The sequence below is a fragment of the Staurois parvus genome, unplaced genomic scaffold, assembly GCF_062004578.1.
Source record: "Staurois parvus isolate SC_StPar_1 unplaced genomic scaffold, SC_StPar_1.0 ptg001122l, whole genome shotgun sequence".
Taxonomy (NCBI): Eukaryota; Metazoa; Chordata; class Amphibia; order Anura; family Ranidae; genus Staurois; species Staurois parvus.
Genome location: NW_028318918.1, coordinates 610185 through 629424, shown reverse-complemented (window position 1 = coordinate 629424; position 19240 = coordinate 610185). Strand labels below are relative to the sequence as shown.

Genomic DNA, 19240 nt, shown 5'->3' with positions numbered 1-19240 from the left:
TGGTGTGTGGTTGTTTTTCAGGGGTTGGGCTTGGCCCCCTAGTTCAAGTGAAGGAAACTGTTAAGGCGTCAGCATACCAAGACATTTTGGACAATTTCATGCTCCCAACTTTGTGGGAACAGTTTGGGGATGGCCCCTTCCTGTTCCAACATGAGTGTCCACAAAGACATGGATGAGCGAACTTGACTGGCCTGCACCTCAACCCCATAGAACACCTTTGGGATGAATTAGAGTGGAGACTGCGAGCCAGGCCTCCTCCCCCGACATCAGTGCCTGACCTCACAAATGTGCTACTGGAAGAATGGTCCAACCTTCCCATAGACACCCTCCTAAACCTTGTGGACGGCCTTCCCAGAAGAGTTGAAGCTGTTATAGCTGCAAAAGGCGGGGCCAACTCAATATTGAACCCTACGGACTAAGACTGGGGGGCCATTAAAGTTCATGTGCGTGGAAAGGCTGGCCGACCAATACTTTGGGCAATATAGTGTGTATATATATATATATATAAATACACACACAGTACTGTGCACAAGTTTTAGTTAGGTGTGGAAAACATACTGTAAATGAAGAATGCTTTCAGAACTAGAAGTGTTAATAGTTTATTTTTATCAATTAACAAAATGGAAAGTAAATGAACAAAAGAGAAATCCAAATCAAATCAATGTTTGGTGTGACCGTCCTTTGCCTTCAAAACAGCATCAGTTCTTCTAGGTAGACTTGCACACAGTTTTTGAAGGAACTCGGTGGGTAGGATGTTCCATACATCTTGGAGAACTAACCTCAGCTCTTCCGTGGATGTAGGCTGCCTCAAATCCTTCTGTCTCTTTACGTAATCCCAGACAAACATTAAAATTGGGGCTCTATGGGGGCCAAACCATCCTTTACAAAACTCCCTGTTCTTCTTTACTCTGAAGATAGTTCTTAATGACATTGGCTGTATGTTTGGGGTCGTTGTCCTGCTGCAGAATAACTTTGGGGCAAATCACACGCCTCCCTGATGGTATGGCATGATGGAACCTTCCTTCCTTTATTTCTCAGCATTGAGGACATAATTGATCCTGACCAAATCTCCAACTCTATTCGCAGAAATGCAGCCCCAGACTTGCAAGAAACCTCCACCATATTTCACTATTGCCTGCAGACACTCATTATTGTACCTATCTGAGATTGCCTCCTACAACCTGACCTTAGTAGCAGAGTTTGGCTGTTTCTCACCCAGCTTTAAGCCTCCTACACAGCTGTTGCTGTTTCAGTTAATGACTGTGTTTTAGCCCACATATAAAATTGATGATCATTAGCACCTGCTTGGTATAACTGGTTAATCATACACCTGACTCTAATCCTACAAAATCCTTCACTTTGTGCAAGTGTGAGAATTGATGCCGGTTTGAAGCCAAAGGGTGGTCATACCAAATATTGATTTGATTTCGATTTTTCTTCTGTTTGCCCAATTTGCACATTGATAAAAGTAAACAAGTAAAACATATATTTTTGAAAGCATTCTTACTTTACAGGGTTTTTTCCACACCTGCCTAAAAACTTTTGCACAGTAATTAATATAAATATATATATATATATATATATAGCATCTGCTGTTCTTATACAGTTGCAAAAAAAAGTATGTGAACCCCTTGGGATTACGTGGAGTTTTGCATGAGTTGGGCATAAAATGTGCTCTGAACGTCATCTAAGTCACAACAATAGAAGAACACAGTCTGCTGAACATAATACTACACAAACATTAGATGTTGCCATGGTTTAATTGCACATAACATGTAAACATTCACAGTGCAGGGTGGAAAAAGTATGTGAACCTTTGGACTTAATAACTGGTTGACCCTCCTTTGGCAGCAATAACCTCAACCAAACGTTTCCTGTAGTTGCAGATCAGACCTGCACAACGATCTGGAGTCATTTTGGACCACTCCTCTTCACAAAACTGTTTCAGTGTAGCAATATTCTTGGGATGTCTGGTGTGAATCGCTCTCTTAAGGTCATGCCAAAGCATTTCAATCGAGTTGAGGTCAGGACTCTGACTGGGCCACTCCAGAAGGCGTATTCTGTGCTGTTGCAGCCATTGTTTTGTTGAATTACTTGTATGCTTTGGGTCATTGTCCTGTTGCATCACCCATCCTCTGCGGAGCTTCAGTTGGCGGACAGATGGTCGTACGTTTTCCTGCAAAATGTCTTGATAAACTCTGGAATTAATTTTCCCATCAGTGACAACAATCCGTCCAGGCCCTGAGGCAGCAAAGCAGCCCCAAACCATGATGCTCCCTCCGCCATGTTTTACAGTGGGGATGAGGTTTTGATGTTGGTGTGCTTTGGCCTTTGATGTTGGTGTGCTGGGCCCATAGTGTTGTGTGTTCTTCCCAAGCAACTCAATCTTGGTTTCATCTGTCCACAGCAGGGGCGGACTGACCATTTGGAAACTCGGGCACTGCCCGAGGGCCCGGGGTCAGTAGGGGGCCCCATGAGATGCCCCTGGTACCTTTTTCATAGGCTTTTTTGAGTTTGGGAAAGGACACAGGGGCCCCATGATCCCCTATTGCCTGGGGACCCCATGAGTTGTCAGTCTGCCCCTGGTCCACAGTATATTTTGCCAGTAGTGCTGTGGAACATCCAGGTGCTCTTTTGCAAACTTCAAACGTGCTGCAATATTCTTTTTGGACAGCAATGGCTTCCTCCGTGGTGTCCTCCCATGTACTCCATTCTTGTTTAATGTTTTCCTTATTGTAGATGTGTCAACAAAAATGTTAGCATGTGCCAGAGATTTCTGTAGGTCTTTAGCTGACACTCTGGGATTCTTCTTTACCTCATGCAGCATTCTGCGCTGTGCTCTTGCAGTCATTTTTACAGGACGACCACGCCTAGGGAGAGTAGCAACAGTGCTAAACTTTCTCCATTTGTAGACAGTCTGTCTTACCGTGGACACATGAACATCAAGGCTTTTGGAGATACTTTTGTAACCCTTTCCAGCTTCATGCAAGTCAACAATTCTTGATCGTAGGTCTTCTGAGAGCTCTTTTCTGCGAGGCATGGTTCACATCAGACAGTGCTTCTTGAAACCAGTAAACCCAAAACAGGTGTGTGTTTTTTAAGGGCAGGACAGCTGTCAGCAACACATCCATTATCATCACACTGATTGGAGTCAAGGTTGGCTCACTCCTGGCTCCAATTAGCTCTGGGAGAAGTCATTAAGCTAGGGCCTCACATAATTTTTCCTCCCTGCACTGTGAATGTTTACATGTTATGTGCAATTAAACCATGGCAACATCTAATGTTTGTGTAGTATTATGTTCAGCAGACTGTGTTCTTCTATTGTTGTAACTTAGATGACGTTCAGAGCACATTTTATGCCCAATTCATGCAAAACTCCACGTAATCCCAAGGGGTTCACATACTTTTTCTTGCAACTGTACATTTATAAAAAAAAATAACAGAGGAGGAAGGTGTCTACTGAACCTGTAACTGGCAGAGATGAATCATTCCGTACATCATCTGGGTCACACAAAAGCAATGGCGGAAGTTGTGAAATGGATTGCTTCTGTAGTTCTCCTGGATACACAACTGAAGTAGATCAGCGAAAACAAAAACATACACACTTACATATATTGCATGATGTTTATTTAATTTATTACAGGTATTTATGTAATGCAGACAATTAATGCAGAGCTTTACATACTGCGCATTTCCCCCAGTATCAGCACCCAAGGAGCTTACACTCTAAGGTCCACATGCATACATGCACATACTAGGGCCAATTTTGACAGGAGCCTATTAACCTCCTAGCACAACCCACAGTTCTTCATTCTTAAAGAGTAACTCCACATTTGTTGAGAAAAAAAAAACCTTCCTCTCTGGGTGATCTCTGTACATTGCAGGGATTTTAACAAACTTTCTAGCAGATTCCTACCTTTTATTATTCTGAAGAAATAACTGTTTGTCTGTGTCTATAAATGAATGTGAGCAATTTTATAATTATCAATCAGCTGCTGCACCTGCAGGACTCTAATGAGGAAAGCGGCAGGGTTTGCATCCCTTTAAACGTAATTTCCTTTTGGGAGTATCTCACTAAAAATGACATTTTTGTTGCAGGGATGCCAAAAATCTGACTTTGTATTTTTGTGCAGGCCTCTGGGAAAATCGGGAAGCCAATCACACAAGCAGGAAATGACATTTCTGTATACAGAATGCTTCCAGGTTGCTATATTGCATCTCATTTTAAAAAAAAAATATCGGTGTTGCAGGTTGAAAAGCAAAGGTCATTTTTAATAACATTCAATTGCGATATGACTTGTGTCACAATTGTATACTCTATATTTTTTTTTTTTTTGCTATTTTTTCCCATGAAAGTGGAGTTACCCTTTAAGAAAAATAAATAAATAAACAAATAAATAAAAAAAAACCAGCAGCTACAAATATTGTGGATGCTGAATTTTAAAAATAGGACAGATACCTGTCCAGGGATTCAGAGCTGTCCTCACCTGGTCCGGCCAGTCTTCAGGTCCCCAGAATATTTACTAAGGAAAGACAGCTGTGAGTCCTTGTGACTTCACACTGAGAGACCGAGAGTGGCACTTGTGAATGGACCCGCAGCCTCTTGGGACCTGTGATGTGTTCCAAGAAGGTGGCTGGTGAGATAAGAGAACTTCTGCTCAGACCGCCTAGGCCAGGGGTATCCAAACTATGGCCCTCCAGGTGTAAAGGAACTGCAAGTCCCATGAGGCCTTGCAAGACTCTTACATCCACAGGCAAGACACCCAGAGGCAGAGGCATGATGGGACTTGTAGTACTTCAACAGCTGGATTGTCATAGTTTGGAGACCCCTGACCTAGAACCTCTGCATTTCAGCAAACCACCTACAAACCAGCTTGTAGGTGCTCACTCCTCCAGTGTCTGTTCCTCCCACACATCATTCATTCTACAGCCGCACACCACTTCCAAATCAACCTTATTGGTCAGCACAGACACTGCACCCAGGATACTCCCACCAACGCGTTTTGCCCCGTACTGGAGCTTAATCATATGTTAGTGGGAAGATTCTTGGTTGAGTATTTGGGCTTGTGTTGAACAATAAAATTGATTTTATCTTTTGGAAGTGGTATACAGCTCCAGAGCTTTGATGAAATATATTTCCAGGTACAGCATATTGGTTCATTCTCTGCTAGGTAGCTCCAGAAGCTTTTTGTTTAAATTGTGGCAAGTTTCTGTAATTGTGATCTTGGCCTCACCTCCTCCTTTACTTACTAGGGCCAGTGAGGATGCTGATGATGGTTCTGGTCCAATAGTCAGGGGGTTTTTCTCTCAGAGAATAGGTGTAGAAACTCCCCCCTTCCAGGTATCCCTTTGTATCCGCCCCTTACCCATCTATGAGCGCCATCCTTTGGTTGCACCACCTACCAGTACCACCCCTTTTAGTGAATACAGAACCAAGTATCATTTTGCGGTGTCAAAAATTCTGTATAGAATTTGCTAAAGTTACCATAAAAAGCAGTAAAATGGATCCCCTCCTGCCAGCAACAAAAGCACTCCCAGGAACAAAACCACCCCCAGCAACAATAGATCTCCCAGCAGATCGGCAACAGCAGACCCCTCCCTCAACAGTAGATTCACCCAGCAACAATTGACCCTTCAGCAACAATTGACCCATCACCCATTAGGAGACTCCCCCCAGCAACAATAGATCCCCCAACAGCCAGCATCAATAGACCCTCCTGCACACCCCAGCACCCCTTGCCATTACATACATTCAGTGCTGAACTTGGTTCCCCCGCTTTCCCACTTAAAAAAGCCGTGCGCAGGAATAGGTGGTGTCAGGTACTTCAACAGCCATAGTTTGGACACCCCTGGCCTAGGCGGTCCTATCGGAAGTGGGAACCTGCTAAGTCTAGGAACCCACACCCAAAAAAAAACCACCCTCAATAAGTGGGAGAGTGGGGGAAGGCGGCGTTAACCACCTGACAACCACCCCATAGCAGATATACTGCTACAGGGCAGCCATGCTGTGCAAAATCACGTAAATCTCTACAGTTGGCTCCTGAGCAGGGGCGGACCGACCATTTGGAAATTCGGGCACTGTCCGAGGGCCCGGGGTCAGTAGGGGGCCACATGAGATGCCCCTGGTACCTTTTTCATAGGCTTTTTTGAGTTTGGGCAAGGACACAGGGGCCCCATGATCCCCTATTGCCGGAGGCCCCATGAGTTGTCAGTCCGCCCCTGCTCCTGAGGATGTCAGTCACCGAGTTCCAGACGAAAATTCCTGGCCAGGACTCGGTGATCATCGTCGAAGCTGAGAGGGGAGAGATCTGTGTGTAAACAACTCAGGTCTCTCTCCTGTCAGCATGGACAAGCTGCTTTCTATCTCTCTGCACAGCAGAGAGATAGAAAGCAGCAGATCTCCCTAGTAAAGCAGCACACGCTTTTCACAGTAAAACACACATAGCACACAATTGACCCTTAGATTGCCCCTCATGTTAACCCTTTCCTGCCCAGTGTCAGTGCTTTTTATTAGCACCGATCGCTGTATTGGTGTCACTGGGGATGTCAGTGACACCAAGTCAGTTCCCCCAAGTGTCAGAATGCCCGCTGCAGTCCCACTATAAGTTGCTGATCGCCACCATTACTAGTATAAAAAAAAATTCCAGTATCTATACCGCCATTTGTAAACGCTATAACTTTCACGTAAACCAATTAATTTACACGTATAAGACATGGAGCAGAATACATTTTGGCCAAAATTTAGGACGAAATTTGATTTTTCAAATTTTTTTACTGGACATGTTTTATAGCAAAAAGTACAAATATATATCTATTTGTTTTTCAAAATTGTCTGTCTTTTTTAGTTTATAGCACAAAAAATAAAAACCGCACAGGGGATCAAATACACCGAAAGAAAGCTCTATTTGTGGGGAAAAAAATTATATAAATGTAATATATGTACAGTGTTGCATGACCGCGCATTTGTCAGTTAAAGTAACGCAGCGCCGTAGTGCAAAAAATGGCCTGGTCAGGAAGGGGGGGAAATCCTCCGGAGGGCGAGGGGTTAAAGCAGACCTTCCCTTTAGGGTGGAGTTCCACTTTAAGGTGAGAAAAGTGCAGTTTGGAGCTGCCATGGCTGGTCTTCTTTTGAAAATATTAGCTGCCTCACCAGGAGCGGACTGACCATTCGGGCTCTTGGGCAGTGCCTGAGGGCCCAGGGTCAGTAGGGGGCCCCATGAGATGCCCCTGGTACCTTTCATAGGCTTTTTTTGGGTGTGGTTTGAGTGTGGGCGAGGACACAGTACTTCTGAGTCATTGCCCTGGAACAAGCATGATGCAAATGAGTGTCAGAGTTCCATATTTCCATCCTTGTTCTGGGTCAGACTGAGAAAGCGTTTTAGCCAAAATGTCAAAAAAAGTCAGGAAAAGAACATTTTGAAAGAAGAGATCAACAGCAGCGGCCGCCATAGTGTTTAATATTACAGTCCCTTTAACCCCTCCCCCTCCAGAAAATCCCCCCCTCCTGACCAGGCCATTTTTTGCCATACGGCGCTGCGTTACTTTAACTGTCAATTGCACGGTCATGCAACGCTGCACCCAAATTAAATTCATGCCCTTTTTTCCCACAAATTGAGCTTTCTTTCGATGGTATTTCATCGGCTCTGCGTTTTTTTCTTTTTTTGCGCTATTACCAAAAAAAGACCGACAATTTTAAAAAAATAAATAAAATTTTTTTGAGTTTTTGCTTAAAAAAAATTTTAAAAATCAAATTTCATCATAAATTTCGGCCAAAATGTATTCTGCTCCGTGTCTTTGCTACAAAAAAATCCCAATACGTGTAGATTAATTGGTTTACATGAAAGTTATAGCATTTACAAATGGCGGTATAGATACTGGAAATTTTTTTTTGTATATATACTAGTAATGGCGGCGATCGGTGACTTTTAGCAGGACTGGGGCAGGCATTCTGACACTCGGGGGAACTGACTAACTGCTACTGACATCCCCAGTGACACCAATACAGTGATCAGTGCTAATAAAAAGCACTGACACTGTACTAATGGCACTGGCAGTGGTGTATTTAGGTTTCGTGCTGCCCTAGGCAACACAAAACGTGGCTCCCCCTTTCCCACAAAGAGACCCTGACAACGAACAACACCCCCCTCCGCCATGAAGAGAGCCTGACATTGACCAACAACACCCCAGCCCCCCCAACACCACCCAAGGGAGCAGGGGCAGACTGACCATTTGGAAACTCGGGCACTGCTCGAGGGCCCGGGGTCAGTAGGGGGCCCCATGAGATGCCCCTGGTACCTTTCATAGGCTTTTTTGGGTGTGGTTTGAGTGTAGGCGAGGACACAGGGGCCCCATGATCCCCTATTGGTGGGGGCCCCATGAGTTGTCAGTCCGCCCCTGCAAGGGAGCCTTCCACTACCACCACCCCCCATACACTGGCAACCCCCCCCCCCCACCCCAGCAAGAGATAAGACACTCATCTTCACAGCTCTGGACTTCCCCGGGAACAAGAGTCAGGATCTGCATACACCATCAAGCAGCCTGCAGCCTCTCTCAGATTCCACCTGGTCCCCGTTCTGCATGTGTCCCTTCTTCCTTTCCTTCTTTCGGGGGACGGCGCTGCTCCCCTGAAAAATGCTGCTGCCCCCCCTGAAAAATGCCGCCCTAGGCAAATGCCTTGTTTGCCTTGTGGTAAATACACCCCTACACGGAAATGCAAATCACGTATATATACGTGATTTTGCACAGCCCTGCCGCCCGGTAGCAGTATTACTGCTATAGGGCAGTGGGTGAGTGTACATAGAAGCCATTTACCAAAAATGACAGATTTCAGCAAGTTTAGCAAAGTAGGTGTCGTGTGCATCCTTTATTGATTGTCTGACAAATAAATGTTGTATACAAATAATAAAAAAAGGGGATTTTGAGGGAATTGTAATCTTTCAAAAACATAAAATAGATTTCACATAATACCTTCCCCAGGGGCGGACTGACCATTCAAACACTCGGGAACTGCCCGAGGGCCCGGGGTCAGTAGGGGGCCCCATGAGATGCCCCTGGTACCGTTCATTGGCTTTTTCATAGGCTTTTTTGGGTGTTGGTGATGACACAGGGGCCCCATGATCCCCTATTGCCCGGGGGCCCCAATGAGTTGTCACTCCACCGCTGACCTTCCCTATAGACAATCCTAATGGAAGAGGTAATGGACTGATAAGAGAACGTCCATAAATAAAGGAAAGACTTTTGGACCTACCAGCCAGCGTTTCAGTGTGATGGGGTTCATGTTAAACTCCCGCACAAGTCCAAGCTCATGATACATAAACTCCAGGCAGCTCAGCATCTGTGTGGGAGAGATCAGAGGGATTCATATGCAGGTATGTGGGCTCATCTAGAACAACTGCCTAGACCAGCCTTTCTCAACGTTTTTACCCCAGCTTGGTCCTAACAAGTACTGAGAAAGGAAAAACTGTAACTGAGATTGTGAATAAAGATGATTTATTACTGGATGTTACGGTAATCCAGGAGTCTCTCTCCAGTTTACTGTCCCTCAGACTTTAGAAGGGCCGGGCTGTGGCCAGTGAGAGTAAAAAATGCCTCAACATCATGTCTCAGACTTGGTGGTCAGTAGGAAGAAGACTAGTACCCCATCATTGGTATCAGTGGGAGGAATAGTGCCCCATAATTGGTATCAGTGGGAGAAATAGTGCCCCATCATTGGTATCAGTGGGAGGAATAGTGCCCCATCATTGGTATCAGTGGGAGGAATAGTGCCCCATCATTGGTATCAGTGGGAGGAATAGTGCCCCATCATTGTTATCAGTGGGAGGAATAGTGCCCCATCATTGGTATCAGTGGGAGAAATAGTGCCCCATCATTGGTATCAGTGGGAGGAATAGTGCCCCATCATTGGTATCAGTGGGAGGAATAGTGCCCCATCATTGGTATCAGTGGGAGGAATAGTGCCCCATCATTGGTATCAGTGGGAGGAATAGTGCCCCATCATTGGTATCAGTGGGAGGAATAGTGCCCCATCATTGGTATCAGTGGGAGGAATAGTGCCCCATCATTGGTATTAGTGGGAGAAAAAGTGCCCCATCATTGGTATCAGTGGGAGGAATAGTGCCCCATCATTGGTATCAGTGGGATGAATAGTGCCCCATCATTGGTATCAGTGGGAGGAATAGTGCCCCATCATTGGTGTCAGTGAGAGGAATAGTGCCCCATCATTGGTATCAGTGGGAGGAATAGTGCCCCATCATTGGTATCAGTGGGAGGAATAGTGCCCCATCATTGGTATCAGTGGGAGGAATAGTGCCCCATCATTGGTGTCAGTGAGAGGAATAGTGCCCCATCATTGGTATCAGTGGGAGGAATAGTGCCCCATCATTGGTATCAGTGGGAGAAAAAGTGCCCCATCATTGGTATCAGTGGGAGGAATAGTGCTCCATCATTGGTATCAGTGGGAGGAATAGTGCCCCATCATTGGTATCAGTGGGAGGAATAGTGCCCCATCATTGGTATCAGTGGGAGGAATAGTGCCCCATCATTGGTATCAGTGGGAGAAATAGTGCCCCATCATTGGTATCAGTGGGAGGAATAGTGCCCCATCATTGGTATCAGTGGGAGGAATAGTGCCCCATCATTGGTATCAGTGGGAGGAATAGTGCCCCATAATTGGTATCAGTGGGAGGAATAGTGCCCCATCATTGGTATCAGTGGGAGGAATAGTGCCCCATCATTGGTATCAGTGGGAGAAATAGTGCCCCATCATTGGTATCAGTGGGAGGAATAGTGCCCCATCTATGGTATTAGTGGGAGAAAAAGTGCCCCATCATTGGTATCAGTGGGAGGAATAGTGCCCCATCATTGGTATCAGTGGGAGAAAAAGTGCCCCATCATTGGTATCAGTGGGAGGAATAGTGCCCCATCATTGGTATCAGTGGGAGGAATAGTGCCCCATCATTGGTGTCAGTGAGAGGAATAGTGCCCCATCATTGGTATCAGTGGGAGGAATAGTGCCCCATCATTGGTATCAGTGGGAGGAATAGTGCCCCATCATTGGTATCAGTGGGAGGAATAGTGCCCCATCATTGGTATCAGTGGGAGGAATAGTGCCCCATCATTGGTGTCAGTGAGAGGAATAGTGCCCCATCATTGGTATCAGTGGGAGGAATAGTGCCCCATCATTGGTATCAGTGGGAGAAAAAGTGCCCCATCATTGGTATCAGTGGGAGGAATAGTGCCCCATCATTGGTATCAGTGGGAGAAAAAGTGCCCCATCATTGGTATCAGTGGGAGGAATAGTGCCCCATCATTGGTGTCAGTGGGAGGAATAGTGCCCCATCATTGGTATCAGTGGGAGGAATAGTGCCCCATCATTGGTATCAGTGGGAGAAAAAGTGCCCCATCATTGGTATCAGTGGGAGGAATAGTGCCCCATCATTGGTATCAGTGGGAGGAATAGTACCCCATCATTGGTATCAGTGGGAGAAATAGTGTCCCATCATTGGTATCAGTGGGAGGAATAGTGCCCCATCATTGGTATCAGTGGGAGAAATAGTGTCCCATCATTGGTATCAGTGGGAGAAATAGTGCCCCATCATTGGTATCAGTGGGAGGAATAGTGCCCCATCATTGGTATCAGTGGGAGAAAAAGTGCCCCATCATTGGTATCAGTGGGAGGAATAGTGCCCCATCATTGGTATCAGTGGGAGGAATAGTGCCCCATCATTGGTGTCAGTGAGAGGAATAGTGCCCCATCATTGGTATCAGTGGGAGGAATAGTGCCCCATCATTGGTATCAGTGGGAGGAATAGTGCCCCATCATTGGTATCAGTGGGAGGAATAGTGCCCCATCATTGGTATCAGTGGGAGGAATAGTGCCCCATCATTGGTATCAGTGGGAGGAATAGTGCCCCATCATTGGTGTCAGTGAGAGGAATAGTGCCCCATCATTGGTATCAGTGGGAGGAATAGTGCCCCATCATTGGTATCAGTGGGAGAAAAAGTGCCCCATCATTGGTATCAGTGGGAGGAATAGTGCCCCATCATTGGTATCAGTGGGAGAAAAAGTGCCCCATCATTGGTATCAGTGGGAGGAATAGTGCCCCATCATTGGTGTCAGTGGGAGGAATAGTGCCCCATCATTGGTATCAGTGGGAGGAATAGTGCCCCATCATTGGTATCAGTGGGAGAAAAAGTGCCCCATCATTGGTATCAGTGGGAGGAATAGTGCCCCATCATTGGTATCAGTGGGAGGAATAGTACCCCATCATTGGTATCAGTGGGAGAAATAGTGTCCCATCATTGGTATCAGTGGGAGGAATAGTGCCCCATCATTGGTATCAGTGGGAGGAATAGTGCCCCATCATTGGTATCAGTGGAAGGAATAGTGCCCCATCATTGGTATTAGTGGGAGAAAAAGTGCCCCATCATTGGTATCAGTGGGAGGATTAGTGCCCCATCATTGGTGTCAGTGAGAGGAATAGTGCCCCATCATTGGTATCAGTGGGAGGAATAGTGCCCCATCATTGGTATTAGTGGGAGAAATAGTGTCCCATCATTGGTATCAGTGGGAGGAATAGTGCCCCATCATTGGTGTCAGTGGGAGGAATAGTGCCCCATCATTGGTATCAGTGGGAGGAATAGTGCCCCATCATTGATGTCAATGGAAGGAATAGTGCCCCATCATTGGTATCAGTGGGAGGAATAGTGCCCCATCATTGGTATTAGTGGGAGAAATAGTGTCCCATCATTGGTATCAGTGGGAGGAATAGTGCCCCATCATTGGTGTCAGTGGGAGGAATAGTGCCCCATCATTGGTATCAGTGGGAGGAATAGTGCCCCATCATTGATGTCAATGGAAGGAATAGTGCCCCATCATTGGTATCAGTGGGAGGAATAGTGCCCCATCATTGGTGTCAGTGGGAGGAATAGTGCCCCATCATTGGTATCAGTGGGAGGAATAGTGCCCCATCGTTGGTATCAGTGGGAGGAATAGTTCCCCATCGTTGGTGTCAGTAGGAGAAATAGTGCCCCATCACCATTGATGACCAGGGAGGGGCAGGGTAGTCAGGATCAGTACCGAGACAGATTGATCCAGTGCCCAGGGCAAGGATGCAGAACTGCGCCCCTCCCCCCACTGCTAAAGCATGTAGTAGAATGGGCGTTCATTCTCTGCTCTTTCACACTGCGCCCAGGGTTGCTGCCCCTTCTGCCCACCCCTTGTCCCAGCCCCAGTCAGGATGGGAGGAGTGTGCTCACTATCACTCCCTGAATCTTTCATAGAACCAAATATTTTATTTTGGTCTATTCGTCCAAGCATTAAAACTGAGATCTTACGGCTGAAATTGTGGGATTAAAAATGGTTTTAGTCTTTATTTTGCCTCTCGTATCCTCAGTGTGCGCTAGAAAAACAAACCGGAGTCTCTGGTTGATATAGCAGAGAGTTCAGTCCGTCAGTGGGGGCCGGTGGATAAGCCCCCCGTGTGCTAATTATCTCCTCTACAGCCACGTGTTCGTATCAGATAAATAATATACTCCATCGGGACAGAACAGACTTAATTCTAATTCTCAGAAGAAGCATTTTCCAAAAGTGCTTTGTCTTAAGATAAATCTGCTTAATAATTTCCATGATCAGCACCGCCAAAGAATGGAAGAAGGATACGGAATTGGTATTTCCTGAACCCCCACCAATGAATCCCAACTTTTAAATCCATTACCAGTTATCTAATCTTCTTTCTTTGTTTTGTTTTTTTTTGCTCGTGACAGGTTCCCTTTTAATATATATAATTTTTTTTTAAATTTACATTTTTTTTATTTTGAGGCCACCTAAACGCATCGGCTCCATCTTTTATCTGAATTCATATTGGAATACGGTAAATATATACCTGGACGATGGATCCTTGGTGTGGCTGTCTAATCTCAGATCTGTCTAATAAAAGGCCACCGCTGCCGAGAATACCCACATGGAAGAAAAATATATTTGAAATATATTTTAAAAATATTCTTTCCAAATATATTGCCATATATTTGAAATGCGCCAATTTTGGCCATATTCAATATATTTAAAAATATATTTCAATAAATATATCTATACTGCATGTTGAAATGCGTTATTACAAAAATATTTGAAAAATATTTTTAAAAATACATTTCAAATATACTGTATGTCTTTAAAAATACAAATCTAAATTTTTGGAATGCATTTACAAATATATGTAAAAATATATGTTAAAATGACTTTTTTATATGTTAACCACTTCCAGTCCGGCTGTTGTGTATAAACGGCCGGACGGTGGCAGTGCAGGGTCGGGTGGCGGTTTATAAACGGCCTCCCCGCAACCTGCTTGTGCGCGCTCCCTGGGAGCACGCAGCACCGCAATCCGGTGCCCGCTGTGTCCTCCGAACACAGTGGAACACCGATCATCGGACGGGACCTCTGTGTGAGGGCCTGATCATGTGCTCACTGATTGGCCAATCAGTGATCACATGCAGAGTAGTAAGCAAGATGTCACTTGTGACATCATTACTTACTATGTGTGAAATCTGTGAATGATCACAGAGGTCACATGGTACAGGGCTATTCACAACAGCCTTGTACCATGTGACAAGCTGTGATCAATCACAGCTCACACAGTAGTTCTCAATGGCTGCAAGAATGCAGATAGAGAGAAGGAGAAATGATTGCTTTTACAGCCTTTATTGGTGTAAAAGCAATCAGTGTAAAAAAAAAAAAATCTTCTTCATCCCCCACAAGTAGTATAGTGTCACCATGGTGACACTGTACTGCTGGGGCGACAGTATGTGAAAAAAAACCCATAAATAATAATACAAAAATTAAAAAAAAATGTTTAAAAATTATAATTTTTGGTTATAAACTAATTTGAGTTATTTTGTTTTTTACTAAAAAGATAACGGAATAAATTTTGGCCAAGATTTATGATGAAATACTATTTATTTGCAAATATTTATAAGATAAACACTTTTTTTCAAAATTTTTGGACTTTTTCATTTACATAGCAAAAAAATAAAAATCCCAGTGGTGAATAAATACCACCAAAATAAAGTTTTATCTGTCTCAAAAAAATGCTAAAAAATTCATATGGGTACAGTGTTGCATGACCGCGCAATTGTCATTCAAAGTGTGATAGCGCTGAAAGCTGAAAATTGGCCTGGACAGGAAGGGGGGTAAAAGTGTCCGGACTGGAAGTGGTTAAAAAAAATCTGAAGAATATATTTAAAAAAAGTACCTGCTGATTGGCTGTATTGCTGTATCTTATATTTTGAAGGCTTATTGGCCCCTTGGGGTCGCTACATGAAGGTGAGGGGGCAATCCAGCCGGTGATGGATCCCATTTTTTACACCTGTATCACCTGTATTACCGTGGAATTTTTCAGTTTATTCAGCTGTTTGAAGATTTCACATTTGCTGTTTATTGTTGTTATTTTGTGGTGGCACATATTTTGTGGCTTAGTAGAGTCTTTTGCAGCACATTGTGTTATTTACTTTGTGGCACATTTTGATGTGTTTGTGTTAACACAAATAAGTCCCAATTAGGGACTTGAGCACAATATTTATAATTATTTATTCTGGTCACATCACATTTTTGAAACACATTTATGTGGAAGGACTTTGTGTGGTCCGAAAGTCTTGTCTTGAGTCGGGTTTTTGATCCGGACAGTCTCACCGTATATTTCTATAGGCATTATTCACGCTAGTTGTGAGTCCTTTTTCACAGCACTTTTGGAGGCATATTTTATGCCATTTATTTATCAGTCTTTTTATTTGTGATTTATGTCACTTGCCCTTAATGAAGGGACGCATGTACATCGTCTCACCATTTTCTTTAGTGTTTGATGCGTATTTTTCCTTTATATATCTGACATCATTACTTACTATTTGTGAAATCTGTGAATGATCACAGAGGTCACATGGTACAGGGCTATTCACAACAGCCTTGTACCATGTGACAAGCTGTGACCAATCACAGCTCACACATTAGTTCTCAATGGCTGCAAGAATGCAGCCAGAGAGAAGGAGAAATGATTGCTTTTACAGCCTTTATGGGTGTAAAAGCAATCAGTGTAAAACAAAAAATCTTCATCATCCCCCATAAGTAGTACAGTGTCACCATGGTGACACTGTACTGCTACGGTGACAGTATGTGAAAAAAAAAAATAATTTAAACATTTTTTTTTTAAAAATGTAAAAAAAATGTTTAAAAATTATAATTTTTGGTTATAAACTAATTTAAGTTATTTTTTTTTTTTTACTAAAAAGATAACAGAATAAATTTGGCCAAGATTTATGATGAAATACTATTTATTTGCAAAATTTTATAAGAAAAACACTTTTTCATTTACATAGCAAAAAAATAAAAATCTCAGTGGTGAATAAAGAATATATATGTATATATTCTTGCAAATTATCACATGAGACTGTCCTTTTTTTGATGTGTATATCTCATGCATTAGAGTTTATTAGAGATGTATTATATCAATGCATTAATTATGCCATTTGAGTGTATTTAATATGTAGGTACTGTGTATGGGAGCTCAACGCCATTTTTTCTTTATATTTACAATTTATTCAGGTGTATAGCCAGGTGATAGCAGCTTCCTGATTACAATTTTATTCTATCTGGGTAGCGCAGGTGGTCTACATACTACAACCCCATAGTTTGTATAGTGACTGGCTGCACTATGGAATGAGTAATAAAGAATAAGTGAAATCATTCACCGGACGATTGAAGCAGGCATGATTAACCTCCCTAGTGCTCTGATTATGTCAGTATTTCTGTGCTGAAAGCGGTACATTTTTTTGCATGGAAATATGTAGTTTTTTTTATTGTAGGCCTGTAATTTTTAGGAATAACTCACTGAAATCTGTCCAAACAAGAGTCTAGTAAACATCCCGGGGATGATAAAATTTGAAACACGAAATCATAAATTATAATTTAATAAATAATCATAAAAAATAATATAATAATAAATTAATTCAATAATATAATCAAACCAAAAACACTGAAATGTGAAATATAGCGCCAAGTTCGCACATCGCTGAGCAAAGTCGCAGAATAGTTTTCAGTGTCTGATGACGAATTTCCCCACAAATCATTATCACTCAATTCTGCAAGTGGTTCTGATTTACTATCGCTGTTCTCTAGCCGGTCTAAAACCGCTTTTGACCTAAAGGGACGCTTTTTGGACGCCATGGACGTTTCTCAGTTTCCAGGCAGAAGAACAGTCAAAATGCAGGCAGGGCGCCGGACAAAGCACTCGGGACAAAATGTATGTGAAATGGTTTGATACAGGAATGTTATACTATGTGATTTTAGTGTATTTAGTGAATGTCACTTTTACAACTTTCAAATTTCCCGCCAGTTCCGTCCCCCGTACGTCCCGACGTCGCAGGGAACGGAACCCGGAAGACGGATGCCGGCATCGGCCGGAGGAGAAGGCCGGGGACACTGCAGGGGGGACATCGTGGGAGCGCAGGACAAGGTAAGTGCAGGAAGGATCCCGGAGCAACGCCGCAGTGTATTCCCGAGTGTAGCTCGGGGGGGTTACCGCTTGTGGTGTTGAAACTTTACCCCGAGCTACACTCGGGAATACCGCCAGGGGGGTTAAATGGTGAAGTCTGGCAGACTATAGCTACGCTTGGATGAGAAGCTCAGCAGACTGTGTACCTTCAAAGTGTACGTACGTATATAAAACACACCTCGTTGTACTCCCAGTGCCAGACATCGAAGGTGGGCTTCTTCAGGGCATCGATGGTCTCCGATGATAGCGTGTACTGTGGAATCAAGGATGACACTGGCCTGTTACATATAAAAGTACAATTCACAGGGAGGGGGATTGCAAGCTATATGGTCAACAGAAGAGGCTCCATTACAGGTATTACAGTCACACTGAGCCTGGGTTCACATACATGCACTGCGGTATATATCACATGTGATTCCTCTAGGAACCACACCACACAAGATTGCTATATACTGCTGATGAGAAAAGGTATTTAGCAGTTTATATTTATTAAAATAATTACATTTCCATGTTGTGTGTACTGTGGGAGACCAGATATAGTGAATGCTGTGTCCGGGGAGACCAGATATAGTGAATGCAGGGTCCAGGGAGACCAGATATAGTGAATGCAGGGTCCGGGGAGATCAGATATAGTGAATGCAGTGTCCAGAGAGAGCAAATATAGTGAATGCAGGGTCCAGGGAGAGCGGATAAAGTGAATGCAGGGTCCAGGGAGACCAGATATAGTGAATGCAGGGACCGGGGAGACCAGATATAGTGAATGCAGGGTCCGGGGAGACCAGATATAGTGAATGCAGGGTCCAGGGAGAGTGGATATAGTGAATGCAGGGTCCGGGAGACCAGATATAGTGAATGCAGGGTCCGGGGAGAGCGGATATAGTGAATGCAGGGTCCAGAGAGAGCAAATATAGTGAATGCAGGGTCCGGGGAGATCGGATATAGTGAATGCAGGGTCCGGGGAGACCGGATATAGTGAATGCAGGGTCCGGGGAGAGTGGATATAGTGAATTCAGGGTCCGGGGAGACCAGATATAGCGAATGCAGGGTCCAGAGAGAGCAAATATAGTGAATGCGGGGTCCGGGGAGATCGGATATAGTGAATGCAGGGTCCGGGGAGAGCGGATATAGTGAATGCAGGGTCCGGGGAGACCAGATATAGTGAATGCAGGGTCCAGAGAGAGCGGATATAATGAATGCAGGGTCCGGAGAGAGCGGATATAGTGAATGCAGGGTCCGGAGAGAGCGGATATAGTGAATGCAGGGTCCGGGGAGACCAGATATAGTGAATGCAGGGTCCGGGGAGACCAGATATAGTGAATGCAGGGTCCGGGGAGATTGGATATAGTGAATGCAGGGTCCGGGGAGATCGGATATAGTTAATGTAGGGTCCGGGGAGAGCGGATATAGTGAATGCAGGGTCCAGGGAGAGTGAATATAGTGAATGCAGGGTCCGGGGAGATCAGATATAGTGAATGCAGGGTCCGGGGAGATCGGATATAGTGAATTCAGGGTCCGGGGAGAGCGGATATAGTGAATGCGGGGTCCGGGGAGAGCGGATATAGCGAATGCAGGGTCCGGGGAGAGCGGATATAGTGAATGCAGGGTCCGGGAGACCAGATATAGTGAATGCAGGGTCCGGGGAGATCGGATATAGTGAATGCAGGGTCCGGGGAGAGCGGATATAGTGAATGCAGGGTCCAGAG

At 44.4% G+C, this 19240-nt stretch overlaps 1 protein-coding gene across 1 annotated transcript in view; it reads right to left on the bottom strand.

Moving 5' to 3' along the window:
• Positions 1 to 19240, bottom strand: part of PDE9A (phosphodiesterase 9A) — a 65330-nt gene that overhangs the window by 20562 nt on the left and 25528 nt on the right. Inside the window, exons 8-10 of the mRNA XM_089659007.1 lie at positions 17716 to 17790; positions 9248 to 9334; positions 3466 to 3570 (exon numbers count right to left, since the gene is read on the bottom strand). Coding sequence (XP_089515133.1) covers positions 3466 to 3570; positions 9248 to 9334; positions 17716 to 17790 — 267 coding nt within the window. The remainder of the gene's footprint in view (positions 1 to 3465; positions 3571 to 9247; positions 9335 to 17715; positions 17791 to 19240) is intronic.